The sequence below is a fragment of the Suricata suricatta genome, chromosome 5, assembly GCF_006229205.1.
Source record: "Suricata suricatta isolate VVHF042 chromosome 5, meerkat_22Aug2017_6uvM2_HiC, whole genome shotgun sequence".
NCBI classification, from domain to species: domain Eukaryota; kingdom Metazoa; phylum Chordata; class Mammalia; order Carnivora; family Herpestidae; genus Suricata; species Suricata suricatta.
This window is the reverse complement of record NC_043704.1, coordinates 153,691,952-153,710,245: the sequence shown is the minus strand read 5'-3', so window position 1 is coordinate 153,710,245 and position 18,294 is coordinate 153,691,952. Positions and strand designations below refer to the sequence as shown.

The window sequence follows — 18,294 nt, the reverse complement described above, 5'->3', positions numbered from 1 at the left end:
GGTCCGCCTCTGGGGGGGCAGGGGCCTGTGGGCCTGGAGGGGGACTAGTCCAGAGGACTGAGCTCTATTTTCCATGGACGGCTTTGTCTCTTGCTGGTCCTTGCTGTGCAAAGGGACAGACAAGCCGCATACAGTGTGAGTGTGTGGGGGAGGGGACAGAGAGGTGCTGGGCTCCACTGTTCCCACACACACACACGAACACACGCACACGCATGCACACACGCGTGCCCTGTGCAGGGCTTTTTCTGGCATTCAGGTAAGAAGACCACGGGACTCAGTCTTATGATTTTTATAAAAACCCTCAACCTAGGGCTGCCAGAGGGCGGAGGGCCTCAGTGTTTTTCCTAACGGAATGGAAGAGAGCGCCAGGGACCGAGCCAGCCCCTGGAACCGCAGAGAGGCGGCGGCCGTGACAGTATGTTAGGGCTGGAGGCAGCACGGGGCCTCTGGCTCCAGGCGCGAGGTCGGGAGCAGCCACACCAGACCCGTCCCTGCGTGCGGACGGGGCCTGGGCTGCTCGGGGCCGTTCGGGGCCGCCGCCGCCGCCAGAATCCCACACCCCTAGTCCTGGAGAGACACCTTCACGAACAGGGTGGCGGACGGGTGCTGGTCTCCGGTCTTGGACAAGAGGTGGACGTGGCGGTATCCTGGCAGGTGGACGGGCAGGAGAGCCCCGGTCACTCGAAGAGAATGCTTCCGGGGACAACGGCCCCCGCCCGGGAGACGACAGCCCTCTGTCTCCCCGACCTTGCCCTGCCCCCCCTCAGCGCCCGCTCACCCTGTTTGAGGCTGCCCAGCGGAATGGTGCTCTGGCCGATGAAGTCGTTCTTAGAGGAGGCGTCATAATCCTCCACCACGAAGCGCACCAGGGCGAGCTCGGGCACGACCACCTCGAACTCAAACTCTGTGTCCCACCAGGGGTTGAAGCCTGGGGGTACACCGGCCACATCAGCCGCGTGGACACCAGCTCCAGTGGCCCAGCCCCGCCCAGGCCCAGGAAGTACCGTTATTGGTGACTACGGCAGTCTGGCGGCTCGCTGCGTCCCGGCCCACACCGTGGATCTCCACCGTCACCTTGGGGTCCACAATCGAATTCTCATTCTTGTTGACTTTTGGTAACTGCTGCCCGGAGATGACCTGGGGAAAGGCAGGGGACAAACGGGGACTCAGAGTGGCAGCAAGGGAGAGGGGAGGCCCAGAGGCTCCTGTCCCCCCTAGGGCTGGCCTTACCCTGACACAGAGTCGCTTCCGGTTCCACCAAGGTCCCTGAGCCAGAGCACGCGAGTTAAAGGTGGAGTCCGGGTCTCGCAGGAAGGCGGGCTTCAGCACGTACCCACAGGCCCCGTTGTCCTGGAAACGGCCCTGGTACACGTCCATCTCTGGGCCAGGCGTCTGGAAGTTTAGGGCCACTGTAGGCAAGACAGAGCAGTCACAGGTGAGATCTCGGGGGCTCTGGAGCCCCCCTACTCAGGGTAGACTGAGGCCTTAGAGTCACGTGGGGAGGCAGAATTGGGGCCAGCGTCACGCAATGCCTGCTTCCCTCCTGCCACCCTCCCTGGCCCACCCCACCAACCTCCCGTTTTCTTTCTGGTGCCAGAATTCAAAGGACTAGGGTGCTAACGATGAGGTTTCTGACACTGTGACTTGCTGGTGGTGGGATTCTTTCCAAACTGCGACTACCAGGTCCTGAACCCACAGCGCCCTGTGTCTGGCCCCAGCTGCATCCCCAGAGGCTCCTGGCCCTCCGGAGCGAAACCCCCCAGGCCTCCTCCCAGGCCCAGGCAGCCCATACCGATCTGGCAGCCGCCGTTCCACATCTCCACGGGGCTGTAGTTGGAGGAGTCCGTTCTCCACCCGGCAGGGTAGATCCTGCTCAGGTGAGTCACGTTGTGCCGAACAAAGCTGTTTCCTGAGAAGGGGCCGGTGGTCAGAAGTGCAGACCTCCCGGTGAGCCCAGGCCCTCCTGCCCCCAGCTCTATCTGCAAACCGCCAACTCTGCCGGGACCCGGGCATGGGGAGCGGGCCTGACCAGGGCACATGGTCAGACAGATGGACAGCAAGCACCCTGAGGGGTCAGGGCCGGGCTCACCTGCTTCCTGGAGCAGTCGGAGGGCGCGGTTCTCGGAGAATGACGCCATCTCATAGAAAGCCTGCCCCGGGGTGCCAGGGCTGGAGAAGCCCCCAAAGTGGACACTCTTGCAGTAAATGACCATATCGGAGAGCTCCTTCACTAGCCTGAGCTTGTCCTCCTGGGGGCCACGGGGAGGCCCAGGTTAGATTCAGAGGTTGGGGCAGGTGGGCACTGAGAGAGCCAGAAACCCAGACACAGAGAGACAGAGGGAGACAGACAGAGAGAGGGGGGCAGAGGGTCTGAGTGGCAGCCTCCGAGAACTGAGACCAGGCGAACGTTCAGTGATGGGGGAGGTCCCCGGGCTGAGCCCGCCCCCACTACTCCCCCTCGAACCCTGGGCTTGTGCTGCACTCGGCTCCTCACTGCCTCGTCCTCCATCTCAGCAGCCTCATCCTCATCAGACACGACAGTGGCTTCAGGGCCGCCCTCCCCGCCAGGGGGCAGGAGCCCCCCAAGCTTCTTGCCCTTCAGCAAGATCTTCCCCTTCAGTTGCTAAGAATGGAGAAGCAGCTGGTCAAGACCCATCCAGCTGGCCTCCCAGCCCGTCCCCCTGCCCTCTCATATGGGCATCCGCATGCCCACCGCGAACCTCAGGGGAAGGCAGATTGGCGGTGACCCCGTCGAACGGCCGGTCCAACAGCATGGGGCCCAGGATGGTGCGCAGGTGCCGCGCCATCACACGCTGCTGCTCCAGGCTGCAGTGGTTCTCCAGGGACAGGATGACGGGGTAGGGGGACGCCTGGGGGCCCCAGGGCAGGTTAGGAGGGGCGGCCGTCCCTCCTACCGCCCTCGTTACCCGCCAGGAGCGCGCCCACCTTGAAGGCGTAGTCCCGGATGGCCCTGAGCACGTCGCAGAAGAGGATCTTGGAGGTGAAAGTGTAGCCGTGGTAGATGATTGGCTCCAGGTTGGGGCCGTCCCAGCAGTCGAGCTCCAGGCAGCGGCAGCCCTTGCACAGCGCCCTGCGGGTGGGCGTGGCGGCTAGGCCCTCCGACCCCGCCCAGCCCCCGGTCCCGCCCACTCCAGGCCCCGCCCCTCCTTGGGCCCCGCCCCTCCCCGTGCCCCGCTCCCGGGCTGCCCCGGCCCCGCCCCCGCCCCGGGCCCCACCGGATGTAGGCCTCGGTGCTGCTGGGCCCGGTGAGCTGGTCTTCCAGCAGGTAGGTGTTGTGCGAGGAGGACACCAGGTAGTGGCTGAGCGGCTGGCCCATGTCCTGGTAGACCCGCCGGTGCGCCAGGCTGAAGGCGCTGCCGTCGGCGGACAGCAGGTACATGAGGAAGCCGTCCTTGGTCATCTGCCGCTGCGCCTTGGCTGCGGGGGAGGGGGCGGGCACCGTCAGAGTTCTGCCAGGAGGGTCCCCCTGCCGTCCCTGCCTCCCGGTCCTGAGCTCGCCCCTGACATCTCTCGGAAGAGGTAAGTCTGAGTCAATCATCAGATTGTGATTACCCCAGAGTGGGGCTCCGTCTCCTCCTGCCCTTCCTCCAGCTCCCGCTCTCCCTCCCCCGCCTCGGTCCCCAACACCGAGGCCCCCTGAAGGCCGGGCCGCATCTCCTCTGTGCCTCCAGACTGAAGCCCAGGGAGGGCCTCAAATCTGGGCCCAGGGTGGGCACAAGTTAGGAAGCAAGTAACCAAGAGAGGGCTAGTGATGCCGAGGCACCCCCGCCCCCCCCCCCAGCTCCTGACTCTCGGGCTGCGGCCTCGCCAGGCCTCTCCCAGCCCAGTGTGGCCTCAGGGACGCGGGCCCAGCCAGCCTCTCACCCGTCTCGCTGGGTTCGTAGCGCTCGATGAGAGACAGGGCCAGCGCGGGGCCTGCCGCCTCCTCCCGCTGCTGGTGCCGCAGGAAGGCCACCAGCTGGTCCACCGACAGCGTGTCCCCGGAGCCCGCCGCCTCCGCAAAGGTGCGGTCAATCTCCGCCCGCTGGGTCAGCATCTTGTAGAAGGCCTCGATCTCCTCATCCTCCAGCGAGTCTGTCTGCGAGCGGTCGCATTCCTGCAAGGCCACGTGCGCCGGGCTCAGGGCGCCGCCCCCAGGTCGGGGCCAGGGCAGCTCGGCGCGCCTCGCCCCTGCCTCACCCTGAAGATCTTCCGGGCGTAGCCGTCGTCCACCTGGATGTTGAGCTCCTTCAGGAAGTTCTGCAGCTCCTTGAAGCTCATCTTGTTGTCCTTGTTTTTGTCAGCTTTTCGCAAGCAAGAGTGAATCCAGCTGGGCAGGAAGTAAGGAAAGGACCCAGGAGCCCTGTCTCCCCGCCCCCCCACAAGGTCCCACCTGGAGCCATGCTTCAAGCCCAGGGTCGGCTCCTGCGCCCAGGTGGACTGAGACCACCCACAGACGAAGCCCCAGCCTCCCGAACTGCACACCGCATTCCAGGACCAATTTTCTATCTGCTGGCTTTGAACCCTTTCAAATTTTTAAAAACATTGCCTCACTGTGAAAGAGTCTGCTAGAGACAACTTAGAAAATGGAGAAAGCAGGGGCACCTGGGAGGCTCAGTTGGTTAAGTGTCTGACTCCCGATTTCGGCTCAGGTCATGATCTCACAGCCGTGGGGTCAAACCCCATATTGGGCCCCACGCTAGGCACGGAGCCTGCTTAAGCTTCTCTCTCCCTCTCCCCAGCTAGTACTCTCTCTCTCTCAAATAAACATTAAAAAAAGAAAAAAGAAAATGCAGAACAAACAAATCCCCATAGTTGTATCTCCCACAGATAATTACTGTTAACTTCAGGGTATGTCCTTCTGGTTTTCCAGACATCATTGTTAGCCAGCTTCGCATCAGACCTCGAAGCCACAGTCAGAAGGTGAGCATATCACAAGCAAAACTCACGGTGGGGGCGCTTAGGCCCCTGCTTCTCCTTTACCTCTGTCCCCTCTCCCCTCAGCCTAGACCTGGAAAGGTCGAGAAAGAGGAGCTCCACAGGACACTCCACAGATATTAGAGAACAAAGACAATGAAGACAATTTCTAAAAAACAGCAAGTGTTTAGAAGAAGTCACAAAGGAAACAACATAATTGATGCCATATGAACTTTAAACACTTCTGAGGCTCAAATAAAGAAAAAAGAAAGTCCATCGTGAAAACAGTAGGATGACCCTAATAACTAAATGAGAAAAGGACCTAAACTGACCTTTTAAAACGTTCTTGGTAATCAAAGATATTAACAATTTGCAGATGAGCTGCAATTTCTTAAACTAGAAGATCAGCGATTTCAAAGTGTGTTACTTGGAAGGCAGGTAGGGGTGAGGTGACAGGGCGGCTCATCTGCCGCTCCGACAAAGGAAACCCGTTCAGCCCTGAGCGGTGTGGGACAGAGACAGAGCGGAAGCTCTAAGCATCTACATCATTTGACTCACTTATTCCACTTCTAGGAATCTATTGGTAAGGAAACACTCCTAAATGCTGAAAGGTTTTATGAACCTAGTTCTTTGCAATGTTACTTACAGTAGTGAAAGACTAAATGTTCAACGCTAAAAAAATGGAGCGCTAATTTATAGGGCATTACACAGTCATTACCGCTGTCTATGGGGAAAGAATTATTACATGATGTTACACGGAAAGTGGGTACAAACGTATGATCTCCACTATTTTTGGCAAACGCATTGAAATTGAGGGCAGAACCCAAATCAGCAGTTTCTTAAGGAGGTGGGTTGGGGGGGCCTCTAAGCTTCATTCCAACAGAGTCCTATTTTATGCATATGTTTACATGAAAAAATAGGGCAGAATTTCAGAGTGGTCCAGCCAAGCACGAGGTCTCCACGCCGAATGGCAGTCAGGAGGCTGGGATGGCTTTGTGACCTCAGCGTGGGGGCCGCGGCCCCTCCAGAGGACACAAGACTGCCCAAGCACAAGCCCCGCCTACGGAATTGGACTTTTAAGGACACTCAGAATCAGGCAGGTACAGCCTCGGGAAAAACACTTAAAACTCTGGGAAATGCTGGAAAGCAGAGTAAGGAAGCTACCAGGGCTTGAGGTATGTCCTTTAAAGCAGCTGGGTCATCAGAAAATGAGATTCAGAAAGTAATTCCATCAAGAGCCTCAAAATGGATCAGCAGACTTTGGACTACATTTTTTTAAATGTGGAACTTAGACTCCGAAAACTGCAACACAATGTTGAAAGAAACTAAGGAAGATCTAAATAAGTGGAAAATTACCCATATTTACAGATCACAACATTTGATGTTGTCAGTGGGAAATTCTTTCCGGGCTGATCTCCAGGTTCCACACAAGGCCTATCACAATCGTGCTGGCTGCTTTGCAGAAATTGGTCCGAAAATGCATATGGAGCATCGAGGGACCCAGAATAGTCTAAATAATCTTGCCAAAAAAAAAAAAAAATTGGAAGACTAACATGTCCTGCTTTCAAAACTTAGCACAAAGTTCTAGAACTGAAATGTGGTGGTATTGGTGCACGGATATGTATGGATAAATGGAATAAAAGACCGAAAGACACCCGACATCATTAGCTATCAAGGAAATGCAAATCAAAACCACAATGAGATACCACTTCATACCCACAAAGCTGGCTACAATAAAAAAGTGTTAACAGGCCCTAGTGAGGCTGTGGAAAACCGGAGCCGTCACACAGCGCTGGTTAGAAGGTAAATCTCATCGGAGGACAGTCCTCGCAAGGTGAATTCAACATCCAGTTTCCATAAGGCGTGTACCTTCCAGGTGTATATACCACACAGAACTACCCAACGTTCGCAGCAGCATTGGTTCACGAAGCTCCGAAGTGGAAAGTCAAAGGTCCATCAACTACTGAATGATAAATAAAGTGGGGAATAACCACACCATGGACTAGGATTCAGCCACAAGAAGGAATGACGTACGGATTCTCCCGGCAGCATGGATACGCCGTGCTCAGTGAAGGCAGCCAATCACAAAGGACTGTATCTTGCATTTACAGGAGAGGCCCAGAAAACGGCAAACATATGAAGCCCAAGTGTAGATCAGTGGGTGCCTAGGGCCTGGGGGGTTATGGGGAAACAGGGAGTATTGCTAAGGCGTACGGGGTTTCTTTTTAAGGTGATGAAATGTTGTAAAATCGCTTCTCATTCTATGACTATACTAAACAGCACTGACTGTACACTTTAAGCAGGTGAATTACATGGTGTGTGAATTATATGTCAATAAAAGTGTCATTAAAAACGGGGCTGGACCTGGGTGGATCCACTTGAGTCCTACGTACCAGCAGCCTGGTCACTTTGAATCATAGGCTAGTGTGTGGCTGTGCACCCAGACTTGGACGTGAACTTGGTTTGAGCCCACAGGCAGGCCTGCACACCAGGCCCAGGGAAATGTGGCCACTCCCCAAAATGGCACCAGGGTACCGTGGCCTCCCAAATTCCCAGAGAGAAAACAAATAACAGCTCCAGGCACATGATTAAAACACCCAAGGCCCGGCCTCCCCTCGAAGCCGGCTGCAGCCCTTAGCGTCATAACCCTGTGCTGGTTATGGGGGGAGAACAGGGGACATTGGGGGCTGCACAGTGTGACCCAACAGGGCTCCGGAACCTGTTCTGCTTCCCTTCAGCCAAGGCCTGTGTGACATGCGAGGACACAGGGACGCGGCGGCCACCCACCAGCCAGGAAGAGCTCTCACCAGACCCCCACCATACTGGCCACCAGACCTCGGACCTCCAGCCTCCAGAACTGTGAGAAAGTGAGTTTCTGTGGTTTAAGCCACACAGTCTATGCTATTTCGGTGTGACGGGCCGACCTGGATACCGTCCGTTCCCAGGTTGCCCTGGGCACGGCCAAAGCCAGGATGCACAGGCTGCGCCCGGCCCCGCTGCCCGCAAAAGGATACTGCCGCAGCTTCTGCCGCTGGTCCATGGAGCCCGAGTGGTGGATGACCTTGCGCAGGCCCTGCACCCAGTGCTGGGCGTCAGCGGGGGAAGGGGCGATGAGGTCCAGGGTGCTGCGCTGGTCTTTGAAGACGATGGAGAAGCAGCGGTCCTCGGGCACGTCGCGGGCATACTTCTCCAGGCCCTCCGTGCGGTGCCCCAGCCGCACCTCCTGGATGTCCTCGATGGAGACTGCAGAGAGGGGACAGGTGGCAGGGTAGCTGCAAGGCCGGCCCGGCCCCCCATGTGCCCAGGGCCCAGCGCAGGGGCCACAGCGCCAGGGCTGGAGCTCAGGCCTTGATCCAGAGACAGAGAGAACAGACCAGGGGGAACAGAGGGACAAAGGAGGCCAGAGACGGAGGTGTTGGGAGAAAGGGAGACACAAGTTGGTGGGCAGTGGAAATGCACAGGGAGGGACGGGGAGCGGCCGGCCTTCGAGAGGGGCACCTGGGACCCCAGCCCTGCTGCTTCTGGTCTGGGAGGGTGTATGACCCCTGGGCGAGTCCTGGAGCCAGACAGGGCTTTTAGAGATAGGGGAGCTTGGAGCCTGTGACAGCCCGGAGGCCACAAACCCTCCTACTTGCACTTGACTTTGGACATCTCCCCCTCAGCCGTGAGAGCCCCCCAGGCCCCTCTCCTGACCTTCCAGGGGTGCAGGGTGGAGGGCGTGGTGCTGGTGTTGGAGCGTAGACAGGGCCTTGCCCTGCACGTGTCTGTGTGTCCTGACCTCAGAGAGCGCCTTGGCAGGTACGCTGCAGGAAGGCCGGTGCCCCCAGGAGTCTGAGCGAGTACATCATTCTGTCCTTAGAAGCTGGGGGGAGGCCTCCTGTGGCATTTAAGCCTTCCAGGCTTCCGGGGGCAGCAAGACCCTGCCTCCCTCCTACCCCAGTGTGTCCTCCCCGGCCGGGCCCCCTCCAGCCCAGGTGCTGGCTGCCAGCGCATCTCCTCCCGGCGCCCACCTGCCCTCCGAGTGCCCGGAGGCCTCCTGGCCACCTGCAAGCCCTCCGTGTATGGCATGGCCTCGCCAAGGCAGCAGGCTCCGAGGGCCAGACCCGTGAGCCCGAGGCCATCCCCGGGGCTGGGGGTACCTCTGCCCGCGGCCTCCTGCACTGGCTGGGCCCACCCCGCCTGCAGCTGCCCCTGGCCGGGGTGACAACAGGAAGCCTGAGCTGTGCAGCTGGGCCGGCCCCCCACCAGAGAGAGATTCCAGATGCCCCCCCCCTGCTAATGCCTTGTCTGCCTCCGGGAGCCAGCCTGGGGGTCCTGCGGTAGGGGAGGGGCCAGGGGAAACTTAGGAAGCAGAGGCCCGGAGAGCTGGGGCGCTGCCCCCCTCCTCCCTCGCCTCAGTTTCCCCGAGGACAGAGCGCATTTGGGGCCAACAGTCCCACTGCTCACACGGGGAAGGGAAGCGGCCGCCGCACGCTCAGCCGAGCACGGTCTCAGCATCTGGGTCGTGAGCTCACCCAGTGCCCGACCCCCCACCTGCCACCCTGCAGCCCCTCTGTGCGGGCCCCACTCGTGCGCCTTCCTCATTCTCCCCTCTGCACCTCTGCTCTCATGCTGGTCTCCTGCCTGGGCCACCCCGCCCCCGCCCCAGCCCAGGTCCCTTCTCCTGTGTCTGCCCCGCGTGCTGGGAGCGCACTGTGTGCCCGCTGCTGCCTGCGCTCCCGGGAATCCCCAGGCTCAGGGAACAAGATGCCCCATTCCCACCAGCACCACCACCCCCCCCCCCCCCCCCCCCGCCCCGCGGAACTAACAGGAAGCCCGCTATCAGGGCAGAGGGCTATGAGGGAGACTGGCTGGTGCCACGGACAGGAAAGGTCTGGGTCACTTCCAAGCCATGTGGCTGATGTGCACTCGGGTGGAGTTTTCGAGAGTGCTTCAGGCTCCAGCCGCTCCCGGCCTGCCCTGCCCTGCTCAGAGACCCCCGGCCCCCCTCCCCAGCTCTGCATCTGGCCCTGCCACAGGCCACACTTTGTCAGCTTTCTACCTCCGTGTCCTGAGGCTGGCAAACCCTTCCCTGGGCACCCTCAGTGTTGGCCCCTCTCCCCCCCAGAGCCTGATCTCACTCCCCAGTGGGCTGACCCTGTCTCTCCACGCACCCCCTTCCCCGCCCTGCCCCTGTCACAGCCAAAGGCAGGGATCTGGGTCCTGTGAAATCCAACTGCGGTGATCTTTCTGCACGGCCCAATACCCCAGCCCCCGCCACGTGTGGCTGTTTAAATATAAACTAGTTAAAGTTCAGTAACATTAAGAATTCAGTTCTTTAGTCCCCCAAGACACATTTCAAGTGTTGGCCGGCCAGAGGGGGCCAGTGGACTGAAACTGGACAGCACAGATCTAGATCAAAGAAAGTTCTTTGGGGGAGCACTGATCTAAAACTTTGCCACCAGGTACAGATGCACACGGGACACTCATTTTACAGAATGTTTAGGGCATTCTGTGTCAAAGGTAGCTTTCTCTGTGAGGCCTTGCTGGAGGCACTCAGGCAGGCCTGAGCCTGGGGTTCCTGGGCCTTTTCTGAAGCTTCCAGAAAACTCTCAGGCCCAACACCCTCGAGGGAGCTGCCTGGTGAAGGACCCCTGCGCCACCCCACCTCTGCTATGGCCCCGGGCCGGGGAAGGAGCTGCCTCCCGTGGCCCCACCTCGTATCCTGGCTGCTGATACCAGGAAGGACCTTGATCCGCCCCTGGACTTTGGGCCCGGCTTTTGGCCTCATTCCACCTGGAGTCAAAAGCCACCTCGATCCCCTCCTTCCCACGTCTGTCTGTCGGGTGGATACCCGTGTGCTCGGCAGCACGCCCAGCAGCCTCCCGACGTGTGAGCCGGACCTTCCCGTCTGGGGTCATGGGTGGATACCCCTACCCCCAAAAGGCCTTGGCCTCTCCATCTGTGGGCCTCCATGACCACCCTCTCGGGCCCAGACTAGGCCTCAGTTTCCCTATCAGTGATTTAACAAACTCTTCTCTCCCCTCCCTTGCTAACTTTAGTTTCCCCATGTCTGGTCCTGGTCGTGTGGCTGACCTGGGCCCTGCTGGGCCAGGCTTGGGGCTCCCTATCTGGGGTCCTGGTCTGGGACTCGGCTTCCCCCACTCCCTGCCCGACCACACAAACCCGGGCTCCCCCTGAGCTGCCCCCGCAGCCCGGACACTCACACAGCTGGGACTCCGGGGTCCGCATGACCTTGCGGGACTCCTGCCAGATGGTCTTGCAGTCTTCCTGTAGCTTGTAGAAACGCTCCCTCCGCCATGAGCTGGACTTCACCTTCAGGAGCTGGCTGCCCTTCAGCAGTGCCTGGAGGTCCCCGTCATCCTGTAGGCCTAGGGGGCAGAGCCGGTGAGGTGCCGCTGCCCCCGGGGTCCCTGCCGCCCCGGGCCCGGGCTGGCTGCTCCCTGCCGGACCCACTGGGGCCCACTTCTCACCCGCCTCCTCCCGGCTCTTGGTTCCCTTCTCCCACCGTCACCCATGTTCCCTCCAACCTGATCCTGGAGCCCTGCCTCCTCCAGGAAGTCATCTCTGATTGCCAGCTGAGGCATGCCAACCTTAGGACACCTGCTGGCTCAATGCCACACTTCATACGCTGTGACCTGCCCCCGCAGCTGCATGAACAAGGGGAAAGCAGCTAACTCAGGAGCATCTGGTTCCCGGGAGCTAGACACCTAGATGTCCCTCCTGGTCACACCTTGGGATCAGAGTGGTCCGGAGGAAGCTGGGACCGAAATATCAGGCAGAGCAGGGAAGAAAAGGTCCTGAGGTCACAGCAGCTGTAGTTCTTGAGGTCAACATTACGGTTTCGGCAGGACCCTTGTGCCCACCCTGCCTCCCTCACCCCTGCTGCTCCCACCATAACTTGCACCTGCTTGAACAGGTCCCTGAGACCAATGAGCCCACTGTGGCCTGTGTTTGGCCTGCTGGGATGGCTGTCTGTCCCTGTCCCCTCCATCTCTGCTTGTCCTGGGTCCAGGAACCTCCAGGAACGACAGCCCTGAGGCACGGCGCAGGCAAGACCCTGTGCAGGGCCCCAGGCGAGGACCCCCACCCTGGCTGCATGGCCCCTCCCACCCAGCTGTCTTCAGAGACAGGCCAGCCTGCCCCCCACACCAAGACCTACAGAACCTTCTGGACCACTTCTCCCGGCCTCATCTACTCACACCCTCTCTATCCCTCCCCAGCCTCCTGCCTCCACTGGGGACAGAGCCCAGTGCTAACACCCCCCCCTCCAGCCCCCCACCCCCATGGCTTTAGGCAGCTCCCCTCTGTCTCTGGGCCTCTGTTCCCCATCAGCACTGGGTCAGAGGAGGCGTCTGTCTCATGTACCTTCTCCCTCCTTTGTCCCAAGCCTCTCACACCCCCGGGAGGCCCCCTGCCCCAGTGTGAGCGGTCCTGCTTCAGCCCCCGGGAGGCTCCGGGGGGCAGACGGATTCCCACAGGATGCCCTGAATGGGCGGCAGTGGCTGTGGCATTGAGGGACAGGGGGTTCCCAGACGCCCCCTCTGGGGCACCCCACTGTCCTTTCTGAGGCTGGGGCACAGCTGGCAGGGGCACCTGCTTACCCTCTGCCTGGCAAGCCCCTGCCAGCACCACAGACGGTAATGGGGGGCGGGGGGAGGGCGGAAAGTGGAAGGTGAGCCCCACCCTCGGCTCTGGAAAACACCGTGAAGAGATGACATGTCCATCCTGTCCTGGAGCCAGGCTGTGGCCCTGTCTACGGTCAGGCACAGATAAGTCCCTGGCTGCCGACGAGGCTTCCGGAACTCAGAGCTCAGCCCCACGGTGGGCCCCTTGCCGGACGCCGCCTCCCGGGCCGTGAGGAAACCCCGGCAGGACCCCTGCCTCCGGCCTCATCTGCGGCCCTTCTGTCTCTTGAGGCCTCGGGGCTTCTGCTCCCTTAGCACCCAGGAAGTCTATGGGCACCCGTTGCCCAGCCCCACCCACTCAGCCGTGGTGCCTTCTCGTGCGGGAGGGTGGTGAGCAGGGGCCTCTGAGCTCAGGGGCCGGGGCGGACCCTGCAGCCCCACCGCCCGGCCCGGCGGTCCACACAGGAGGCAGCCTGGGGGGGGGAGGGGGAACAGGGGCTGCCGCAGGTGCTAAAGCGGGGCGGGCGGGAATTCTGCGCATGCGCTCAGGGCAATGCATGCCTGGGACTAGCTGGGTCTGGGACACAATCACACCGCGTGCTCCGCACAGTGCCAGACGTCATCGAACGATAATAATAGCAGCCACCGTGACATTAAGGGTCAGCGTCTGACTAAGATGCTGATCTGAGCGCATGTATTTAATCTCCCCACCAACCCGATGAAGAAGGCACTATCATTATCCCCATTTTACAGATGAGGAAACCGAGGTTCGAGGAAGCTACGTGGTGGAGTCAGGACTCAGAAGCCTGCCCAGGGGCGAGTGCCCGGAAACATTACCTTATGCAGCCATTACTCAGCCACACTGAGTAGTGTCACAAAGAGCGATGTCAGAAAACCCAGATAACACAGAGTGTGACACGGAATAACAGAACCAGTCACCTGGGACACCCAGAGGCACGCAGTGCACAGTACCACCCTGGGACACACTGTCACACCGGTGCCACCATGTCTCACACGCATTACTTCTTGTCATTGCTGCACAGAGGCCCCACATACCGTATAAGGGGCAGGATCACCACTAGGTTACACACTGGATCACCCAGTGTCACATTTGTCACTCACGCCTGCACAGCACCACACCGGGTCACAGTCTCAAAACATCATCTCACTGGGTTACAGAGTCCTGCCAGTCACACACTGGGTCTCATATCTAGTAGCGCCTCAGAAATCTCTGCACAGGAGGGGCTCGGGTCCCTACGGCCCCGCAGCGGATCTCAAGCTTGGCCCCGCAGCGGATCTCAAGCTCGAAAAGTACTAAACTCGTGCGGTCAGAGGCTGGAAGGCAGGACCCCGAGCTCAGGAACACACAGGCTACGTCGTGTCCCAGCCGCCTTCCCAGCAGAGCTAGGTGCGCCCCTGCCCCCTTACCCAGCCTCTGCCCGTTGAGCGCCGCCACCTCCAGGCTCTGCTCCTGCAGGTAGAGCTCCCTGGAGCGGCTCCGGCGGCGGATCCCCAGGCACTGCATGACGCTCCCCGGTGCCTCTGCCGCTACCGAGCCCGGCCCGGGACAGCAGAGTCTCTAGAGGGCCCTGGCCCTGGGGGCGGAGCCACCGCCCCGGAGGAGAGAAGGGGGCGGAGTCCGAAGTTGGGGGCGGGGCCAGGAGGAGGGGCCAACCCTGAAGGGCGGGGACTCGGCCCCAGAGGCGGGGCGTGAGGGAAATCTGGGCTGAAAGGGCAGGCCGACCCTAGGAGACGTGGCCAGTCCCGGAGGGGCGGGACCTTCGCCCCCGGGAGGCGTGGCGGGGGCGGACCCCAGGAGGGAGGGGCGGAGCCTGAGACGCGGAGTGGGACACACCCATAACCCAGGAAGCGGATCTGTGGCGTAGGCTCCGCCCAGAAAGCTGTCGGGGGCGGGGCCCAGGCCCCTGCAGTTGGGGCGGGGGGCGAAGGAGAGGAAGCGGGTCTGGGAAGCCGAGTGGAGGCAGAGCCTCCCACAGGGAAGCCGCCCAGGGGCGGGGCCGAGGGCCAGACTGCCAACCAGGGGAGGGTCGCGCACAGACAACGAGGGGTTCGCGCGGGAGAGGGCGGAGCTTCGGAGAGCGAGCCGCGGATTCAAAACACCGGCTGGGGGCCGGGCGGAGGACGAGAAGCTTGACCGAGACTGAGCCCAGGAGGGGAGACCGGGTAGTGGCGGCCACCCGGGGCGAGTCTAGGCAGACGGGGCGGGAGAAGGCGGAGCCTGGGATGGCGCCTGGGGCACCCACCGAGCCCGTCGAGTATTTCCCCTCAATTACTCAACGAACTCATTGTAATTCAGCTGGCCGTTGCCTCACTCACGAACCTCAGGCAGGCCTGTTTGCACGTCTCAGTTTCTCCACCGGAGTGGGGTAATCTCCACGGTTCCGAATGCGAATGGAATTCTTGAAAAAAGGCTGATCTTCAAAAAGAGTCCATTAACGCAGGCGTGCTTTGATTAACAGATGAGAGCTACTGCAACTTTACACAAAACTGTGTGGCCAGTGTGCCCGGGAACAGTGGGACCTTTCATGTAAGTCACAGCTTCTCTTTCATGCACCCAGCCCCTACAGTGCGCCAAGGTCCGAACACCGCCCAGAGGCCTGACTCACCCTTCTTTTGCTCTGTGCCTCTGAATAGCTCCTCCATTCGCTCCCTGCACCCCCAGTCCCCAGCACTGCCAGTGAGTCACCCACAAAGCCAGCCAGCAGCGCCGCCAAGCAGAGCGATACTAACAATAAACTGTAGCGCCGTGACTTGCCTAAGGTCATGCCGCGGAGGATAAAGCAGGAGAACGTGTGTTGCTGTAGAGGAGCTGAAATACCGGCACAAACAAGTTGTTCTTTATTTGGACGGGGGCGGGCAGAGGGTAAGGTAAACCTGTTTGAGAGAAAACCACACGGGGTTCCCACTCGGAGGACCCAAGACCACCCCCCGCCGCAAGGACCTATGGATAGAATCACATTTCAATGTAAGTTGCTTCCTTTGAATTCTCATGTCTTTTATTTTATGCATTTAAAAACATGACCCTGAGGAGGGGTCCACAGGCTTCATCTGACGGCCCAAGTCGCCCACGGCACACAATGTGAAGATTAGTGTGGCTCGGCGTGTGCCTGTGGGTATTGCTATACCAGGGATTAAAAACAAGGGCCCAGAGAGGCAGAAAGACTAGCTCAGGGTCATAACAGAAATAGATGCCAAGATGGGGCCCTTCCTACAGGCTGCCTTCAACTTCTACAAGTGCCAGTTTTAGGGAAGGGCAGGGTGGATTTGCTGTAGGAAAAGTCAGTGAAGGTGGACATGTTCAGTGAGAGGAGGGCCTGGGAGGGGGCATCCTTGGGGGCACATTTGGAGACGTGCTGGAGAGGCCAGTGCAGGCCTGGCGAGAACCGAGGCAAGCGGAGGTAGTGGGGGGGTGGGGAGGCCAGGGGAGCCCTTTCGTTCCTGAGCCCTGTTCTGGTCACAGTTTTCCTAGCAGGGGACTGTCTTGCCCCTCATCTCCCAAAGAACACACCGGGCATGATCACTCGGGGTGAACCTCCTGCAGAGGCACAGCCCCTGTGAGCACTGGGCACTGTGTGCATTGCCTTCTGTGTGTGACCGCATTCAGTCCTCACGGCAAGCCTGTGAGGTAGGGAGTACTCTTAGCCCCGATTTTGCTGACGCACCTGAGGTGCAAAGAAATCAAAGGATCTGTCCGAGACGAAAAAGTCAAGGCTTGAACTCAGGCTGCGTCCAGAATGCATGCAGCTGGGGTGAGGACGTAAGCGACATCTCCCATCTAGGGAGGCTGTGTGGCCCCCATGGGCCAATGGCGGGGGCCTTTCTGCAGCAGACTGCCAACTGCGCAAGCCAGATGGTGCAGCACATGTCCGTGCTGGGGGCCCAAAACATGAAAGGGGTGCAGACTCTCCAGTGGAAGTGTGGGCAACCCAGAACAGCACAGGGCACGGTGAGCACCCCTTCCCACCATGGAGTCTCCTTGACGGGTTCTTGCTTCCCGGTTTGGTTTGTAGGGGGAACAAAGGTGATTAAGGGATGGAATTCTGGGTGATGTGCTAGAGGTGGGAGGGCCTTCAGACAAAGAGCTTGGGATCGGGGTTTTCATGACGGCCCCCCAGGAAGGGACAGACAGGCACTGGGGAGGCGGGTCTCAAACCGAACGAGCTAGTGCGGCCAAGCCCACGGACACTCCCCGCACAGAGCTTCCTCTCCAGGGGGCGCACCAGGGGAGAGAGGTTGCACAAAGGCACGTTTGCCTGAGGATGGAGCCCAGTACAACATGAGCTGCGCCAGAGGCGACCAGAGGGCTGGTGGGAGATCTGAGGGTGAGCCAGACATGGAAGAGGCGGCAGGTGCAGTCTGCAGGGTGAGGTAGACGGCAGTAACCAAGGGATGAGAGAGAGAGCAGAAGTCTCCGCTCTGGTCCTTCCTGCCAGTCTGGCAGACGCACTAAGAACACCTCTGGTCTGAGGACAGAAGAGGGAGCATGGGGAAGGGGGCTGGACGAGATGGCTTGCAGGAGCCCAGGAGACTGGTGTGAGGGTAACAGCTCTGGACACTGAGCAAGGTCTCTGGGCCATGGAGACCAGGCATAGGCCAACTGGGAAACACAAGATAGCCTGGGGGCTGGCTGAAAAGAACATCTATCCCCCTGAAATCCAGGGGGTCTCTAGCGGTCAGCCGGAGGGCTCTGCCTTTCTCTTTCCCATCTAGTATCTCCCTGTCTGGTTTAGAAGGATGAGTGGTAGGCCTCCAACCCCAGGGACGCCAGAAAACAGGGAGATAGGGGTCAGCAGTGCTGGCGTGAGAGGCAGGGTTTGCTGAATCGACGGATGATCTCAGGAGCCAGGAGGACAAGACACTCTTAGGAGTGGGTGAGTCCCCAGGCTGGAGCACACAAGGCCAGACCAGGTCGGGGGTCCCGACCTGCCAGAAGACCGCCAGGCCCTGCAGGAGGAGCCCACAGCCGCTTTTTCTCCTGGAGGGGCAGCAAGATGGCAAGGGGGCGGCTCAGACGGTTCCCCGGTGGGTCAGAGGGCCAGAACTCGGCCTGACAAAGGGGGGCCGCAGGCGGGCCGCGGGGAGACCGGGACCGGCCCCGCCTGGCGGGTGCGCGGATGCGGGCACCGCGCCGCCCCTTCCAGCTCGGGCATCGCTGACCGGACTCCCGCGCGGGGCAGTTACGGCCGCCCAGCCCGACCTCGGCCAACCTTGCACCGCTCCTCATCCTCCCTCCCCTCCTCCCCGGGCCACACCCGCTCGGCCGGACGCGGTCCAGGCACGCCTGGGATCTGGGGAAACCGCGGGCAGCCCGCACAGGGCGGGGGAATCTTGGTTATTCGTGGATGCTGGTTCCGTCCCTCGGCCCCTCCGCGCGCGCCGCCCGCGGAGCCCAGCCTTCGGAGACCAGAAAACGGGAGAATCTTTGAAGCGGGGTCGTGGGGAGCCTTCAGGGAAGTCTTCAGAGTCCCGCCGCCCCCCACCTCCGGCCAGATCAGGGAGACAAGCCTGGAGACGCCCAAGGTCTTCGGGGCAGTTCCACCCGAGAGTCCCGGGCCGAGATTTCCCCAGTGCAACAAAAGGGCAGAGAGGCGGGCCCGGGGCGGGGCGGAGAGCGGCCGGAGGAGTGGGGGTCCCCCGCCCAGGCCGGGGGACGCCTCTCCGCGGGGGGCGGCCGGCGCAGGGGCTCCCCGCACGCCAGCCAGGAACTCACCGTGCAGGGTCAGGAAGT

The 18,294-nt window shown here is 60.6% G+C and overlaps 1 protein-coding gene and 2 long non-coding RNA genes across 3 annotated transcripts; 2 read left to right on the top strand and 1 right to left on the bottom strand.

Moving 5' to 3' along the window:
- Positions 1–274: 274 nt before the first annotated feature.
- On the bottom strand, positions 275–14,152 carry PLCD1 (phospholipase C delta 1). The gene is made up of 15 exons (XM_029940569.1): positions 13,974–14,152; positions 11,124–11,288; positions 7,932–8,160; positions 4,201–4,330; positions 3,886–4,117; positions 3,237–3,438; positions 2,947–3,091; positions 2,721–2,870; positions 2,465–2,623; positions 2,090–2,249; positions 1,793–1,909; positions 1,231–1,409; positions 1,005–1,137; positions 779–928; positions 275–647 (listed from the first exon to the last, which is right to left on the bottom strand). Exons 1-15 carry the CDS (start codon positions 14,068–14,070, stop codon positions 562–564), a joined length of 2,334 nt encoding a protein of 777 aa, XP_029796429.1. The 5' UTR covers positions 14,071–14,152; the 3' UTR covers positions 275–561.
- Positions 4,732–7,274, top strand: LOC115292449. Its single transcript, XR_003909000.1, has 2 exons — positions 4,732–4,923; positions 5,005–7,274. It is a non-coding gene; the product is annotated as an uncharacterized LOC115292449 (long non-coding RNA).
- A 281-nt stretch (positions 14,153–14,433) lies between the features above and the next one.
- Positions 14,434–15,550, top strand: LOC115292448. Its single transcript, XR_003908999.1, has 2 exons — positions 14,434–15,093; positions 15,201–15,550. It is a non-coding gene; the product is annotated as an uncharacterized LOC115292448 (long non-coding RNA).
- The last annotated feature ends 2,744 nt before the right edge of the window (positions 15,551–18,294 follow it).